Source organism: Diospyros lotus, chromosome 5, assembly GCF_014633365.1.
Source record: "Diospyros lotus cultivar Yz01 chromosome 5, ASM1463336v1, whole genome shotgun sequence".
NCBI lineage: Eukaryota > Viridiplantae > Streptophyta > Magnoliopsida > Ericales > Ebenaceae > Diospyros > Diospyros lotus.
The window spans coordinates 42,345,257-42,362,046 of record NC_068342.1 but is presented as its reverse complement, the minus strand read 5'-3'; the positions used below and the strand labels follow the sequence as shown (position 1 = coordinate 42,362,046).

The 16,790-nt window shown below is 36.0% G+C and overlaps 4 protein-coding genes across 11 annotated transcripts in view; 3 read left to right on the top strand and 1 right to left on the bottom strand.

The window, feature by feature from the left end:
• The window catches only part of LOC127802663 (dihydrolipoyl dehydrogenase 2, chloroplastic-like), a 40,923-nt gene that overhangs the window by 9,201 nt on the left and 14,932 nt on the right, over window positions 1-16,790 (top strand). The window contains exons 14-16 of one of the 3 annotated variants that reach the window (XM_052338603.1): window positions 454-525; window positions 857-912; window positions 1,070-1,450. In XM_052338603.1, the coding sequence (XP_052194563.1) occupies window positions 454-525; window positions 857-912; window positions 1,070-1,130 (189 nt within the window). In that variant the 3' untranslated portion in view covers window positions 1,131-1,450. Of the gene's footprint in view, window positions 1-453; window positions 526-856; window positions 913-1,069; window positions 1,451-16,790 lie in introns of those variants that run through there. The other 2 variants (XM_052338605.1, XM_052338607.1) reach the window with 2 other exon arrangements.
• On the top strand, window positions 2,338-8,254 carry LOC127802666 (GTP-binding protein SAR1A-like). The gene is made up of 3 exons (XM_052338616.1): window positions 2,338-2,777; window positions 3,365-3,496; window positions 7,651-8,254. Exons 1-3 carry the CDS (start codon window positions 2,649-2,651, stop codon window positions 7,969-7,971), a joined length of 582 nt encoding a protein of 193 aa, XP_052194576.1. The 5' UTR covers window positions 2,338-2,648; the 3' UTR covers window positions 7,972-8,254.
• LOC127802669 (uncharacterized) lies at window positions 8,608-11,040 on the top strand. 2 transcript variants are annotated; one of them, XM_052338621.1, is made up of 4 exons: window positions 8,608-9,607; window positions 9,722-9,798; window positions 10,016-10,241; window positions 10,348-11,040. In XM_052338621.1, the coding sequence occupies exons 1-4, from the start codon at window positions 9,523-9,525 to the stop codon at window positions 10,464-10,466; spliced, it is 507 nt and encodes a 168-aa protein (XP_052194581.1). In that variant the 5' UTR covers window positions 8,608-9,522; the 3' UTR covers window positions 10,467-11,040. The 2 variants fall into 2 exon arrangements, with proteins under 2 accessions (XP_052194581.1, XP_052194580.1); XM_052338620.1 differs by having other exon boundaries at window positions 9,710-9,798.
• Window positions 13,426-16,790, bottom strand: part of LOC127802665 (uncharacterized) — a 39,053-nt gene continuing 35,688 nt past the window's right edge. Inside the window, exons 6-10 of one of the 5 annotated variants that reach the window (XM_052338610.1) lie at window positions 15,954-16,032; window positions 15,795-15,847; window positions 14,414-14,474; window positions 14,066-14,148; window positions 13,427-13,851 (exon numbers count right to left, since the gene is read on the bottom strand). In XM_052338610.1, coding sequence (XP_052194570.1) covers window positions 13,762-13,851; window positions 14,066-14,148; window positions 14,414-14,474; window positions 15,795-15,847; window positions 15,954-16,032 — 366 coding nt within the window. In that variant the 3' untranslated portion in view covers window positions 13,427-13,761. Of the gene's footprint in view, window positions 13,852-14,065; window positions 14,149-14,413; window positions 14,475-15,794; window positions 15,848-15,953; window positions 16,033-16,790 lie in introns of all 5 variants that reach the window. The other 4 variants (XM_052338614.1, XM_052338612.1, XM_052338613.1 and 1 more) reach the window with 4 other exon arrangements.

The window sequence follows — 16,790 nt, the reverse complement described above, 5'->3', positions numbered from 1 at the left end:
AGGATTCACTATTTCAAATATGGCCAGAACCTCATAAACTGGCGTGTTACACATGCAGTAGGAAATTGAAGCATGTTTGGATAACAATTTTTTTCTCACATCTGAATATGCACGCAATTTGGCACATGATATGCATGTGCCCCATTTAATGCATCAAATGACATTTATGCTAATTAATTTGACATGTTTGAAAGATAAAACAAGGGGAAATGCTTGGTCAATCACAAAAGTTTTATGGGGATGTCAAGCTAGCAGCTTTTTTCTTCCTATCTTATAAGTTATTGCATAAACATATATATATATATATATTTGTGTATGAAAACATAGAAAACAGTACCTTTCTTCTTCTTATTCAGTGCTGTATGAGCAGTATGTTCTCTGCATTATCTAAAACCACCAGGGATTCAATTCCTCTGCTTTCTATACCCACAATCTGGTTCTTGCTTTCTGCAGGACATAAAATATGCTGTTCATGCACATCCAACGTTGTCTGAAGTACTCGATGAACTCTTCAAATCAGCCAAGGTAAGCTCTAAATTCCGTTGTTAACATATTGGCAGCAAAAAAGAAGCATATTCTATATAGTCTAGTTTCTTTGCCACCCATTGCTAATGTCAGAATTGTCAATCACAAACCTGTATTTCCGACCCAGAAAGTAGTCAACATTTGCTTTCTTAACACCGAAGCTCAATATGATGTGCTTGTCCTAGGTTGGCAAACTAAAAGAACATATCAAAAATGATGAACGTCGTCTGGTTCTCTTGATCTCTACTCTCTAGATGAGTCTGGAAAACTTAGGCCACACAGGCCAAATACTTGTAAATCCCTTACACTTGTCATCTACGAATTGCTGCAGGTAAGGAGGAAAGCCTCCTTAGGTCCTGAACTGAGATTCCCTATCATTTTACACTGGTATATCTGATCCACCGTTCCTGCACAGATGAACATTGAACAAAACATCCTCTGTCCTCTTTTCCCCGCCTTACACAATCTGCTTTTGACTGTTAGAAGAAATACAGACGAGCTCGTATAATCGTCATTCATAGTTTCATCTCCTCCTCTGTTGCAGGTTAACCATTCTAGTCCAGTTAGCGAACCAGTTGCTGTCTAAGCTTATCGGGAAGGTATAATTTTGCAAGAGGCTCGAAGATTTTGATGTCGAAGCTGCGCTGCTGCCCATCATGTCTTTCTCCAATGGCCGAGTGGCAAGACGAGTAAGATGATACAAACAACACACAAAAGGGAGAAGAAGGGATAGTGTCTGTCTGCAGTTGTTGTTTCCTCAATTTTGTGTCAATTTTTTTGCATAATGAATGGACTAGTCTTCATTATTAGTCTTGGGGGTTGTTTTACTTTCCTTCTTATAGAGGCTGTAACTGTAATTGCCATTGTTGAAATATCAGCAGATATATAGAAGCCTTAATTATAAAATGGTGAATTCAGTTGGGTCTTCTGATGTGCTATTTAATTAGCAGAAATGAAATGTTATTTGGACACTCTTGCGAGCATTGATTAACTGTCCTTTAAACACATCATTCATAATAATTGATGGTACCCTCAATTTCAGAGGAAGAAAACCAAAAATAACAATCAGAGTACTCAATCTAATAACCCTTTAGAATGAAAAACTCGGAATGTATCATTTGTAGATTGAAGGGGTTAAAATGAGGTGTATATGTAGTTAAATTTTATTATATTTTTAGAATTTATTTTAATTAATTTACCTTATAATTTGAGCTATTTTATTCTCAAACTTTCACTAATTTTGTTAAAAACATAAAATAAAAACGCTAACTGAAAAACTCAAATAAAATACTTAGAAAAAAACTAAATAAAACCTTCTATTATTATATTGTTCTATTATGATAAAAGTAAAATAAAAATATCACATGCAAAAATTTGTAATAAATGTGACGGAATAGAAACCTTGAGATTTTTGTGTCTTGAGTTTGGTGTTTTTATTTATTTAACTTATTATTGATTTTGTTACGTATTTATTCTTTAGCATTGAAATTATTATTAATTTTAATAAATTATATTTATTATCATAAAAAAAAATGTACACTTTTACGGCTTACTTCCTTATAAATGCAAAGCAACAATATTAAAGAAACAGAAATATTATTTAGATATTTAAATTTAATATTTTTTATATTAATATATTCTGAGAATATAAAATGGTAATAAAAATGTCAAATTTAATTTTTTTTAAATAAAAAAAAAAGAGTAAATAAACTGTGAACCGGTCCGGGCGGTCAATGGTGTGAGTTCATCACAAGAATTTACTGAAGAGGCCCCCACATTTAGGCAATCTACCCACTCTGTCACAAGAGAGAGAGAGAGAGAGAGATCCATTGATGCCTCAGTCAACTTTCTCTCTCTAGGGTTTGTTCTCTATTTATACAGACATAGGTTTTGTGTACACACAGACCTATATATATATATATATATACAATACACACATACAGATAACGCCTTTTTTCTCTGGGAAAAAGTACCGAGTGTTGTTGAATCAATCGAGAGATTGCGAACCTTTGTGTTCGTGGATCGATCGGTCGATCTGGTTTTGCTTTTCAACATATCTCGAGCTCTTGTCTTTTTTCTGTTGTTGATTGTTTGGATCGGAGGTTGATTAGTAGATTACAATCATGTTTTTGGTCGATTGGTTCTACGGAGTCCTCGCATCGCTCGGTCTCTGGCAGAAGGAGGCTAAGATCTTGTTCTTGGGCCTCGATAATGCCGGCAAGACCACCTTGCTTCATATGTTGAAAGACGAGGTTTGTTTTCTCTCGGCTCCTCTCCTCTCCTCTCCTCTCTGTCTATCCCCTTGCTTGTTTTGTTTACTTACTCATTTCTATTGATTTATAGACATTTTAAAACTTTTGTCTGGTGTGTGCGTCTCTACTTAATGTTCTATCCTGCCTGCTTGCTGTGAAACACAAAGACCTTCGCTTTTCCTTTTATGTCGGCTTGATTATTCAAACATTGTCTGTAATGAAGAATCAATGTTAGAATGTTGACATGGACGTTAATCTCAGGCAACGTGATTAAGATTTGGAGATTTCATGTACATATATGTTTGTTTTTATTCCTACCATTTATTGTGGGCAAAATTTTCTTCAATTTTATTCTTTAGATAAACAGACTCATTTTCGGTTCTTATGTCAGCTAAGCCAAATGAACAAACTACTCAAGTTTTGTGTGGATTGCGGTATATGAGTTTCTTACTCATTGGGACGGGTTGGATTTCATAACCTGCTTGCCATCGGGCCTTTTCAATTTCTGAATAGAGGGATGCCCTTCCTTAAATATTAGCATTTTGAAATTTTGAACTCGTGTTCCCGTTGGTCTGTGAATTTTGCAGAGATTGGTTCAGCACCAGCCAACCCAGTACCCAACATCTGAAGAGCTGAGTATTGGGAATATCAAGTTTAAAGCCTTTGATTTGGGTGGCCATCAGATTGCCCGCAGAGTTTGGAAAGATTATTATGCTAAGGTAGATCTTATTGTGATTTAATGTGTAATTCTCTTTGCTTCATTCTTAGACTGATAAGAATTATTGTTTTTCTATATGACACTGACAAATACTTGATTGAGGCTCTAAACTGAGATAGAAAAATTTCTCTGTGATAATTGATTTGCCCTTATCATTTTTCAATAATTGTTGTTTTATTTGTGTTAATTGGTTGCTTTGTGTAGGTATTATATTGACATTTGAGTCAGGAATACTGTTTATGGCTTTGCCATTGATATGCTTGTCTCGGTGTCATTTCATTGCCAGTGGATTGTTTACTATATTGTTCTTGTCTGTTTCTTTGAGTAAACGTCATAATGGATGTAAAGGCAGAATGGCAGTTACATTATTGTCTTTGTTCATTAGCTGCTGCAATGAATTACATTCCACTATGGCGTATTTGTCTTTTCTTCCCCTTTGTTTATTGAAGTCACCAGATACGACAAAGATAAAATAACAGGGTATGTGTCTGACATTATCAAAATTATAGTTTGTATGCGTTATTTATAGTTCGCAACATGTCTATGTATCTGCTTCTAACTTCTGAATGCATGCTAAGCGTCCTAAGATTAAATATTTATGAAGGTTAACACATAGAATGCCTTTATCTTTACACATGCTGGCATCCAGTAGCAGAGTCCATATAATGTAGATTTTGTTTTGGTTATTGCAGGCAGTAACTTATTATGCATTAGAAAAATTCTATTCATTGTGTTTTATATAGATGCCTATCGTATTATTGATATTCCCCTTGCTTATTCATATGCTTCTTTGTGATCTAACTGGGTGTACAACTGTATTTGGATGTAATGTGTTACTGGATTTGTGCATCTCATTTGGACCTCCTTCTTCCTTAGCATCTCGAAAATTGATATGCTATTTATCTAATTAGCTGAGATTGTTCTTTCTTTATATACATTGTTTCCTTCATACAGACAATTTGAAAGTAGTTGTGATAGACTTCTCTTCTTTTGATGTTGGTAGACCCCCATCCTGTTCCATCCCTTCTTAAAATTTTTGGGATAACATCAATTATCCAGATCAATTGGGACTGGAGGATCCAGCAGTTCTTGTTTATGAATTGGCTACGCAATGCTAAAATTCCAGGTGGAGATCATGTAGCATTTTTAAAAAAATAAAAAGGGCCTTTGGAAGATACCATTGGAAATTAAATAAATAAGCCTTAATGTTCTCGAACTGAGGTAAATGACGGACACTGGCAGCTTGCAGTTACCGCATCTACCTTTTTGGTTGTACCTGCTTGTTTTCCGCTATATGGAAGGATATTGTCATCAACATTAATTATCACAAGCCTTAATTTCAATAGATGATATCAGCTATAAAGATTCTAGCTATAGATTCATCTTTATTTATGATGATATTTTTGTAAATTAATATGTTACATGTCATGGCTGAGATTTTTGCCCTTTTTTTTTCTGTCTTCATTCTTTTGTTATGAATTTCTTCCATTCCGTCCACTCTCCTTGCAAGCGTGTCTATTGGTCTTTTTCTCACATGTATAAATGATTTTAATTCATTTTGTGCATCTTATCTTTAATAATGTCCCTTCAATCTTACTATGTATAATTTCATTTCTACTTTCTTTTTCTTTAGTGTATAAGGCGCATCTACTGTAGTATCCTTGTTTTAGTTATATTCATTTCGTATGTTGGTACTTAAATTACTATCATTCTGTGCCATACAATAGATTCGGTCTTATAACTGTCCTATTAAAATTTTCTTTTATCTTTGAAGGGATTTTACAATCACATAAATTGCTAGAATTGGAAGCAATTTTTGCACTTCAATTATCTTGTCTTGATTCTGTGAGTATCGTCCTCATTATCTTTCATCCTTTTCAAGCAATTGATCCAAGAATAGGACCTTTGTCAATCTGATGTCCCAGTTGCTCTTGACAACTATTTTAGCTGGATGGCTGTGAGTTGGTGATATGTTAGGATGTTTTGAACCTTCATAATCCCAGATGAACATTTCTGTGTTTACTTGATTCATGAGGCGAATATTAACATTGGTAGTTTGTTGGTGACACCTTTCTGTTTCAAGGAGGCATTTAAATTTAAATGGTACCTCACCAAACACATCTACATTGATCTGAATCTAACAAGTTTGTAATTGCCAGATCTGCTCTGTCTATAATTGTGAGATCAGTTAGTAATCAAGCAAGTTCTTGAATATCATACTTATATGGGTTTCAGAAATTACTGAAGTCCCTAAACAAAAATAATGGAAACCTGTTTAAGGCAATCAGTTGATGATGAGTTCAATAGTACCAATATTTTGGTTATTGTCAAATTAATCGTTGGTTCAAGCTATATGTTGTTCTGTTCTGTTTAAATGATCAAATTACACTGGAATTTTCTACTGACACAAAGGCAATCATTTGGCTGTCAAATGCTTACAAGTGGCTAAAGTTTAAAGTTGTTGGAGGAATTCTCAAGATTGTGTACAATTCTAGGTCAGTTATGACCATACACCAAATAGAGATATTTGACAATACTCAATAATTATACATTTGTCTGACAGTAGAAAACAGGGAAAACATCACAATTTTGTTCGCTTTGTAGAATCTTAGATGATCATGAGCACTCAATTCCTGTTTGATATATGTTCTGTGTAGTTTTCTAAAAGGTGCTAGGCGCCAGACTAAGGCGTGGCGCTTAGACGGACTTAGGAAAATTGTTGATTTTTTTTAATTAAATTAAAATTAAAAATGACATAAAAATATATATATATATCTAATATTTATATATTAGATATATATCTATCATATAAATAGAAAAGAAAAAATATATATATCTAATCTAATATATAAATAGAAATAAAAAAATATATATCTAATATATTTAACATATAAATAAAAAATATATATATATCTAACATATAAATAAAAAAATTAAATACATAATAAACCCTAACAGCTAACACCAGTAGCGCGCGCGCGCGAGAGAGAGAGAGAGAGGGGTCGGAAGCGGAAGCAGAGATGGAGCTTAACAGCAGTGGTGGCGTTGACGCAGCGAGGAAGCGGCAGCGAGGACGGAGGAGCTTGACGGTGTAGAGGCTGTGAGAAGGTCGCGATGGAGCTGGAGGCAACGAGGAGGTTCCGACGGCGTTGAGGCAGCGGCGGCCTTGGGCTGAGAGGGCGAGACGGCTGAGAGGAGTAAGAGAGGCTTCGGAATTGACAAAGGGTAAGATTTAAACCCAAAAATTAGGCGTCTCAGGCAGCGCCTAGCCGCCTGGGCCACCTATGCGCTGCCGCCGCCCGATTAATCGGGCCGGCGCCTAGAGGGGCTGACTAGACCATATTCGGGGCGGTCAGGGGCCGCTTAGCGCCTCACAGGCGCCTAGGCGGCCGCCTGGGCCGATTTTTACTGTGTGTAATTTCTTTGTTTTCTTTGTTTCCAGATTAAAAAGAATTGAAAATATTTTGATTTTGTGTCGTTTTCATTTTTGTATAAAATACTTTTGGGTACTATAGAACATATTGTTCTTTTAACTTACAGTATTTTGGAATTTTGATATTTAGTTCTGTCGGAAAAAGCAGTTTCCAAAACCAGTTCATTACGGTGTGGGAACCAGAGTCAGCAAAGAGTTCTTTGAGCCATAACTAAGTGGATCCCCAGATTTTCATGTTTATTTTGTTCCCTCCAGTGCTTCAATAGGTTTCTCTTATCTGTTACAAGCTGTTAGTCATCTCTCCTACTGCTGTTAGAGACATTAATACTGACAACATGTAAAATTGAACCGTTACGGGAAGACTACTAGCAGGAAAACATCGATGATAAGTTCTCCATTCTTATGGTCATGAGACTCTATGTGGGGCCTAAATATTTGTGTAAGGTTTTACTTGATATTTTGGTTTCTGTCTCTCAAGTCACTGTTGCAAGTGAATCTTGGGGGTTGTCTTCTCTTGAGAGTATTTTTTAGTTGCCGGCAGTTTATATTCATGGTTCTGTTGCATTTATGGGGATGTGTTTTAAAATTGGTCAATGCAATTTGGTGGTTGTTTCGTATGCTGGATTTCCACCAACTGCCATGGGGTGGCACTAGTACACGCCATTAAACTTTGAAATCACCCGATCCTATGCGATTAAATTATGTCGTTCTTGTGTATGAAGGTGGATGCTGTGGTGTACTTGGTGGATGCTTATGACAAGGAGAGATTTGCCGAGTCGAAAAAGGAGCTGGATGCTCTCCTCTCTGATGAGTCCTTGGCTATTGTCCCTTTCCTAATTCTGGGCAACAAGATTGACATCCCTTACGCTGCTTCAGAAGATGAGTTACGCCACCACATGGGTCTGACTGGTGTCACCACTGGCAAGGGGAAGGTAAACCTGGCAGACTCGGGCGTGCGTCCGCTTGAGGTGTTCATGTGCAGCATTGTCCGCAAAATGGGATATGGAGAGGGTTTCAAGTGGGTTTCTCAGTACATCAAGTAGGAGGAGGCAGTGGGATACAGATTAAGCTTTTTGGTATTTTACATCATGTTCCAGTACTGGATTTAAGTTGGACCTGTTGTCTGTTTGAAATCATCAGTGTTGGATATATTTCCATTGTTCCAATGTTTTAGTGAAATGAAAAACTTCACAACCAAAAAAAAAAAGTACCATTCTTATGACGTCGTGCCAAATTTTGGAATATGTGACCCCCCTTGAGTATTTGAAGGAGAGTAATTTCATTGGCAGGGTATTTTAACCTCTAGACTTCATCATGTGCCGCAATTTTTTGTTACCAAGTCCTAATAATTCATGGGTACTTAGTTGTTGGTCCTAGGGTGGGGTGGGGTACGTACTTCAAAATGCATCTCTTATTTGAAACATTTTTGCTATAATATATAATATTTCTGCCCTTGTATGTACACTTGAGGGTACATTATATCCCTTACCTGTTTCCTTTTCTTCTCTTTAACTTCCTTCTTAATTGAGATCTTAGAAATAAGCTATTTTTTTGGTTTGTCCAGCTCCGGGTACAACAAATCTTTACGTTTCTGGCTGGCAATCAGCTGGTTCTGTTCTGAATGTGCCACTACAATGAGAAGCAGCCTTCTCCTAACCCTTCTCTAGACTCTAGAAGATTTTATGTAATCATGGTATTCATAATTGATAAACCAAAATCTAACAATATAGGGTGCATTAATTGTTTAAGGCAAATCACTGGCTTTTCTCTCTTAATCACTGATTATATATCTTGAACTAAGAAGCTATTTTCTATTTGTGGGGAGTGTCGTGCACCTCGGTTTGACTTAGGGTTCTAAGTGAGAATTGGAAGAAATTGAGGGAGAAAAAACTGAACCAGAACAGAGAGAGAATTTATAAAGAGAAAAGATGACTTGAAGTTTGATTCATTCAACAGATTCTATTTTTTAACTGATCTATTCTATTTATAAGTTTTATTATCATTTCAGTTACAATACAATTTGACGGTATAATTATAAACAAAAGGTTAAGTACAATGTCGTAATTGCCTTACACCACTATTACTATTATTTTTACCAATATATATACTTGGGGTCGTGACAGAGCTCCTCAGCTCCAAAACAAGTATATCCCATCTCCAATTTCCCCAAAAGCTGTCTTCTTTTCTTGTTTGTTTTAAAGTCATATGGTCTTGGCAGCTACTTTCAGTTCTTTGTCTAAGAAACAAAAGGCTGAAAATATTTTGGATTATTTTTACGGTCAAAGGAGGAAGTTTGGTGGCTTACCCACCAACTACTACCTCCTCAACTTGGTACTTTATTTTTGTTAAACTACATGGAGAAGCTATGCATTATATCACACAGAATCAAATACCTTTTTTTCATAGTGATTAGTGATTGTCCGAGGAGTAAGCCAATCTGCCACACTTTACTGTGTAATCAAATCAGGGCATTACTACTGTGAGGAGTAATGCAGTTAGATCGAACAACATAATACTACTACTCCAATAAAAGTCAGCCCTCTGATTACAGTTTCACAATCACAACTCTTCTTTTGGTGGCAGTAGTTACTGTAATGGCAGGCTCAGTATCATCAAGAAGCAAAGTTCTCATCTTGCTTTTGATTACTGCTGCGGCTGCTGCTTCTTCCTTCGACCAAGGTCAGTTTACTAGTTTCTATGGTTTCATGCCATGCATAGGTTCTTTTTTCTCTTTCCTTTTGGTGGTTTCCATGATGTTTTAGTTTTGCTTACAATTGGAAGCAAGCTTAGCAGGGGCAGCTGTTCCAGTTACAAAGGGAGGTGCTGGCCAAATCCTTGCAAATGCCTTGTTGTGCTTCAACAAGAAGATTGTAAGTGGGATGTTACTTATATCCTGTCTTCAGTTATTACCGTTGTGCTGTCATGGACAAAATCCAATTTATTACGATTTATGCCATGTTGGGATCTTGGAATTTTGGGAGGGAAATGGATTTGAAAAAGAAGATGGGCTTCTATCTATCTGTTATTTGTTTATTTGTTTCGAGGTGTTTCTAATACACTGGTTATTTAACTGTTCGTATGACACAGATTTACAGTAAATGTTATGAAGCTTACAGATTGGATGAGAGAGGATATCTAAATGTTCCACCTCAAGCAACAGACCTGTTTTGCAATGGGCCTTGCTTGGCTGAGACACAAGGCTTACTCAAATGCATTGATAATACATTTTCCAACTTCAGATTCAACAATAAGGCTACAATGGCAGACATAAGAGGCACAATCCAAGCTGCTTGCAGTTTCACAAAACAAAGGGGTACCGCCGCCGCCATACATACATACACATATTTGGCAGTGTTTGGCTCTTTCCCTTTGGCCTCTCTTGGTATGGCTTATGTTTCTGTTTCTGTTTGTTTCTGTAGGGAACTTCAATGTGGGGGATTACATACAAAGTGAGTCAAGTAGTTCAACACGGATTCCTAATGCAGCTAGAGTGCATGCCTTTCTGTTGAGTGCTGGATGCTTAATTTTCCTCTTCTAAAACCATCTTTGGTATTGTCACAGCCATACCCAAGCAATGCAGCTTGTCTTTTAGAACAAAAGATGCATAGCATTAGCTAGTGCAACTTTATTTGTTTTGCTTGGTCTATAGCCAATTAGTCAATTATTCATTGAACACGCACAGTGAGAGATTAACAGCGAACAATAACTAGATATATATTTAATAGAGTAGGGCCAGAACAACTAGCAGGGGGACTAGACCCAACTTAGGCATTACTTACCAAACAAACGAGCAAACACATACCCAAATACCAAAAAGAAACACCCATAGCACCAAAAGCAACTGTGTGCAACTAAAATCCATTCATCTCCCCCAGCCAGAACAGTAGTTGTGCTTTCATGTTCAAGCACAACCACCACCACCACCACCACATCCAGTCCTATTAGCATTGGCAAGCTCTTCTTCCTTCTTCACCCCTTCAGCGGCAGCCACACCTTCTACCTCAGCCTTGGCATCTCCCACAGTACATTCCACCACATCTTTGGCTTCAGAGTTCAGTTCTTCTTTTTTGGGGGAGACCACAGCAGGCTCCATCTTTGGGATTGTCATTGTCAGCGAGGGAGTCCTAGTATAACAGCACCGCTGCCACTACTCTTCACATCTTCTTTCTTTGGAGAGACAACAGCAGGCTCAGGCTCCTTCTTTGGGGTTGTCTGGAATAGAGTAGAGCCACAGGTCCTAGAGCAGCAGGAGGTCTTCCTGTCCATGATCTTAATTTCTTCTCACAGTTGGCACCACAAACAACAAAATCAGCCGCCCTGGTGGAGAGAGTGTACCCTGAGAGCTGATGTGCAGAATGGGGTGGTTGTGGTTGCCTATTTATACAAATTGATGAGGCCGACTGCTCATCTTCATCATCATCTTCTTCCTCTTCTTCTTCTTCTTCTTCTTCTTCTTCTTCTTCAGTAACTGAATTCATGGTTCCATTCCATACGCCTTCTTAACTAATTCCATGAACCCCGTCCATGAGCCATTTAATTAAGGGTAACCCTCCTTCCCGAAAGGGCCGAAACTTCAGGTCCCCAGAAATCATCATTTAATTAAGATTTCTTTCACAATTAGTGAGTGGGTTATAGTTCTTTATTGCAACCCTTTAAATTCTCTGCACATATCTCGCTTTCATTTGCACCCTTCTCCTTTTCCTCTTCCGTAATGCGTTGAGAATGTTACACATACATAATTATTTTTACTTAAAAAAACACAATTAAAATAAAAAGTAATAATATTATTTATCTAAATTAGACCTCCATCTCCGATCTAAATAAATAACATTACTCTTAAATAATGGGTACATATTGTTTATATCAATTGATTGGACATGCAATCTCACATGACATGACATGACAATTCTTCGTTAGACCATTAAATGTTAACTTTTGAAATTAACTAAAATATTCAAAAAAAAATATTAAACTCTTAAATAGTGTTTGTTGAAATGAATAAGATAAAATTGTATTAAAATAAGATTAGAATATTTTTCGAATCAAGATATAAAATGATCAAAATAAAGTTAAAAAATATTTCAAGATTTTTATTAAACTACTTATTAAATTTTTTAAAATATATCAGAGAACACATGTATTATTTTTTCTTATTTATAAAAATCAAGAAAAAATTATTTAGAGGGATGAGAGATAAATTTATGTGAAAAAATCAAGATAAGAAATTATTGACTTCTTTTTCAAGAGCTACCAGATAAATTTAATAAATATAATAAAAAATACTTTTATATGAAATACTTTTTATATATATATATTTTATCTATATTTTAGTTAACAAATAGTATCTTAGTAAATTGAAGAAGGGAACCTACCACATTCCCCAAACTTTCTCCAATTTAAAATGGTTGCAATGCCTTCATTTTGTAACATTTTTCACAAATTTTACAGAAAGAAAAACATCCATGTTGCTATGGTCTTGCCTGACCAAAGACACCAAGGGCTAGTCAATTGCATTAGCAACATATTTTCCTGCTCCATGTTCCAATTTCTTACCACCACAAACAATGATGCCAAACACTTCAAGTCTGCCAGATTTTAGTACCCATCTCAGTCCCAATCTGAGATTTTTTTTTTTTTTTAATTCAGAAATGACTACCATTAAGTATTAACTTAATAAATAAATGGATTTGAGTTGACAATAAACAAATTGCACACTACATTTTATGAAATTGTATTAAAAAAAAGTGAAAATATAAGCATTAATTTTTAATGAAAAAAAAAAAAAACAAATGTCAGTATTACACTTAACAAACTCCAGCATTAAACACTGTTTTCAAGATTAGAATTCAAATTGGCCATTTGTTATGCGAAAAACATTTACACCATTTAATTAATTTACTGTTTTTCTAACTAAGTTGTTGAATAACTTTTTTTTATTTTTTATTTTTATAACATAAGATCTCCAAACCCTCAACTAAACTGATTTTCACAAATATCCAATTATTTTCTTCACAAGTAAGATAAAACTCCATTATATAATAGGCGAAGCCTAAAAGACATGATGTCTACACAAACCTCACCACACATCTTGGGATGACATCCCCTTGCCGACGCCCTCTTACGGTGCCTCTTTTCGTGATGAAAAATTTAACTCAAACCTGATCCACCAATAATTGTGCTGAAAAAAAATTTAAACTTGAGTACTCGAGTAACCACCTCCCCAGCTGACTGCTAGGGCAACCCCGTGAAGCAACCTCACCACACATCTTGATTGACACTAATACTACATCAATCACATATGATTTGCAAAGCCACAAAAGCCCCTGCAACCATTGTAATTCAACTAAAAATTTGATTAAATGGATTAGACAACCCTAAAATCACAACAAAGACCAACCTAAACAACCTTTTAAGGGATTGACTTTGTTGGATAAATTTGATTTTTGTAAATTACAGTGTAACATACACGAATTATTGGATAAATCTAAACCAACAAATAGGCCAAACCCAATTTTACCCAAACAAAAATTGGAAGATAAGATATCCAAATGAAATAGACAGGTAAAAGTTTGTTCCTTATAATAATTTAAAAAAAAAAAAAAAAAAACTCTATATCTAAGATCCAAAGCATAGGAAGCAACCATAGCACCTCTAATCCATTACAAGAACATGTATACAATTTGAAACTGAAACTTGCCAACAGCAGAGCCAGTTACAAGCAATAAAACTGCAAGGTCATGCTACGGCTCAGACCAGTTAACCTTTGGCGATTGAGCAATCTCATTTAATTACAAGGCTCGGCTCCAAGGCAGAAGGCAGGCAAGTTTTGTGAGTCATTTTTTGGATGAACGGAAACCCCCAAATCCCATCATTGCTGCAACATCGGGGTCTATCTCAGTTTCCTCCTCTGCCGCTTTTTCCTTCTGATCCACAAACCAACCAACCCACCACTTGTGAAATAGTGCAAAAGACAATAATACATATGAAAAATACGTGAAATTTGTCACAATATGAGAACACGATATGTCCTCATTATAGTTGTTTGTTGCTTACAAGAGAGTTTATCTACATATCTATATCAGACCCCCCAAAATATTTAGTCTAAATGAGTGGCTGTGGCATATAAGTGCAACTAACCTTCTTCTCTTTCTTTCTCTCTCTTCGTTGGCGCTTCCTTTCCTCCTCTTCTTGCTGCTGCTTTAAAATCCGCTCATCCAAGTCTACGAACAAAAGTATTAAATCAGTAATTTACTCTCCTCATCTATCAATGATTATCAATGAGAATATGATTCATTCTTTTTCAAAAAAAAAAAACGAATGAATATAAAGTCCTCTAACAACAAATAAAAAACTGATGGGTTATGGTTGACAAGTGAGTAATCAATATTATTAACAGTACTTAAATTATGATATCTGAACTCAAGTAGTAGCCATAAACTATTACTGCTACGATAATTCCACCTTTTCTTGTTTTGCAACTCTTACCTTGTTCGGTAAAGCCTACGGTATCTTTCCGCTTCTTGAGAAGTTCAAATCTCTCCTGCACCTGCACAACATGAGAAGAGAAGGTTGCATTCTTACCTCCTTGTGAAAAATGAGACCCCACGCCCTAAGACCCCAGATGAAAATTTGCATCTTTAAACGAAACATTTAGGGTTTGAAAGATAGTTGGCCAAGTTTATTATACCATCCAGGCCACTTGATCCCACAACTGACCACATGACTGCAGAAATTATTTAAGGAAATTATTTCATTCTTGGAAAACATCCAACACAACGCACACAACGTTCCCTCTTTTTCACAAACTTACTTCTAGTTAGGCTGCAGACAGACAATGGAAATAAAAAATCCATCATGTATTTATTTATTTGAATTTTATACTGCTAGGCCTGCGCAACAAATGTTTTTAATTTTCCTTTTTTAAGTAAGCATTATAACAAATGCCTTCAACCCAATATAACGACCTCAAGTTTGATGCTGCTGTCACATTCCCAAGGGCAATAATTGTAATTTTCTTTTTCCTTTCTGTTATAGATAATTGTCCTTAGCTATAGGCAGTTAGGCTATATGGTTGTACTGCACATGGGTGCATGGGCTGTGAGGTTATATGGTTGTGTTGCACATGGGTGCATGGGCCGTGAGGCTATAAATAAGCCACAGCTAAGGGATGGGAGGGCATGTTGAGAAATGAATTGAATATACTCTGTTATCTCTCTCTCACTTTCTGTTACCTTTCTCTCTGTCTCTCAAACATTCTCCATCTTTTTGCTGTTTCCTTCCTTCCATCTGAGTTCTCCCTCCTAATTCTGCTCTCTCACTCTCTTAATCTTCTCAATTTCCTTTCTAAACCCTAGCCCAACCCTAGGATGTAACAGCTGCTTCTCTATTTTCATTACTCGAACCAATATGAGCACCCTTAAATTCAGTGCAGCTTCTGCTTCTCCATTTATCCACGCTTGTTTTGTCTTCTTAAATTATTAAACAAAAGGGAACAAATCATAGTCACAATAGTAACCACCTAGTAGTGAATTACAATCATTCAAATGGATTAAGTTCTTTGCACTATATCAAAAGAACTTATTGCCTGATGTTAGAATTCTCATGTAATAGTACAAAAACAGCAAGGCATCAGCTACTTCTTACAAACAGGCAGTCCCTTCAAGAAGACTGCCACCAATGGTATTCTTCATCTATCTCCCAGCAGGCAAGTACAAACTTCTTATAAATGTTACCAATGGTAATTTAACTAATCAGGCTGAGCCAGTATAATCAGAGGTCCATGGTGATTTCTTCTCTCAATTCCCTGCATGAGTCTGCAAATTTTCATTTCTGAAATATAAAGAAAAAAATACTTGTATACATGTACCTGCTGAAGAGAGGCCCGTTCTGCCCGCATAGACATGCCCAGAGCTCTTTGATCTAGAAAAAATAAAAATCAAAAGAACCAAAAAAAGGAGTGAAAACACTGAAATAAAATTTTAAAAATATATATCGTGGAATCTGTTTGAAAGTGGACCAAACATACGTTTCTTTCCATTGATATGGTCCAAATAATTAGCAGAATCCTTCACTACACATTCACAAACTGAGCAGTAGTAACCTGCCTGCAACACAAAAAGATTACAGGATAATATGCAACATTATAAATCAAAGGACATAATTATTCCTTGGTCAACAGATTCCATTGATGTATGTTTGCCTTCACATGAAAGAGTGCAAATCTCAATCCAAACTGAATAGCTCAAAGCCTCAAAGATAAGGCAGGATGAGATAGTATCTGCTCAGTCTGCAACCAAATGGAAGCTCATGCGAACAGATTTGCAGAAATTAGTTTATCTAATATTCCCCATCATCATTCTTTTAACACATTTGATGTATGTAGTTGTGCTGCAAGATGTAAGCCTTCAACTGAAAAAAAAACAGGAAAATAAAACAAAATATCCAACTCCTCAGGATTTTAAGTGTAAAGATGCAATGTTTCCATTTCTGGTCTGAAGTACAAAGATGCAATGCTACAACAACAATAACAAGCCTTTGTCCCACTAGGTTGGCTACAAGAATTCTTGCTCCCAACCCATCTCTATGTATGGTTATATCTTGTAAAGATGAAATATTAAAATTAGAAGTACTAAGACTATATAATTGCTACATGCAATTCAGATTATCAATAAAAGCACTAGACTCCAAAATGCTTTTGATTAAGCGGCCCAACTTACTAAACTACGAATGCAGGAAAGTGTATCTCTTCATCCTTCCAAAATCATGTCCCACAATGGCACTGCCAGGCAGGAAAAAAAGATATACAAGATAGTCCAGAACACATGGGTTCCATAGAATTCCAAAAAATGTATAGATGTTTATA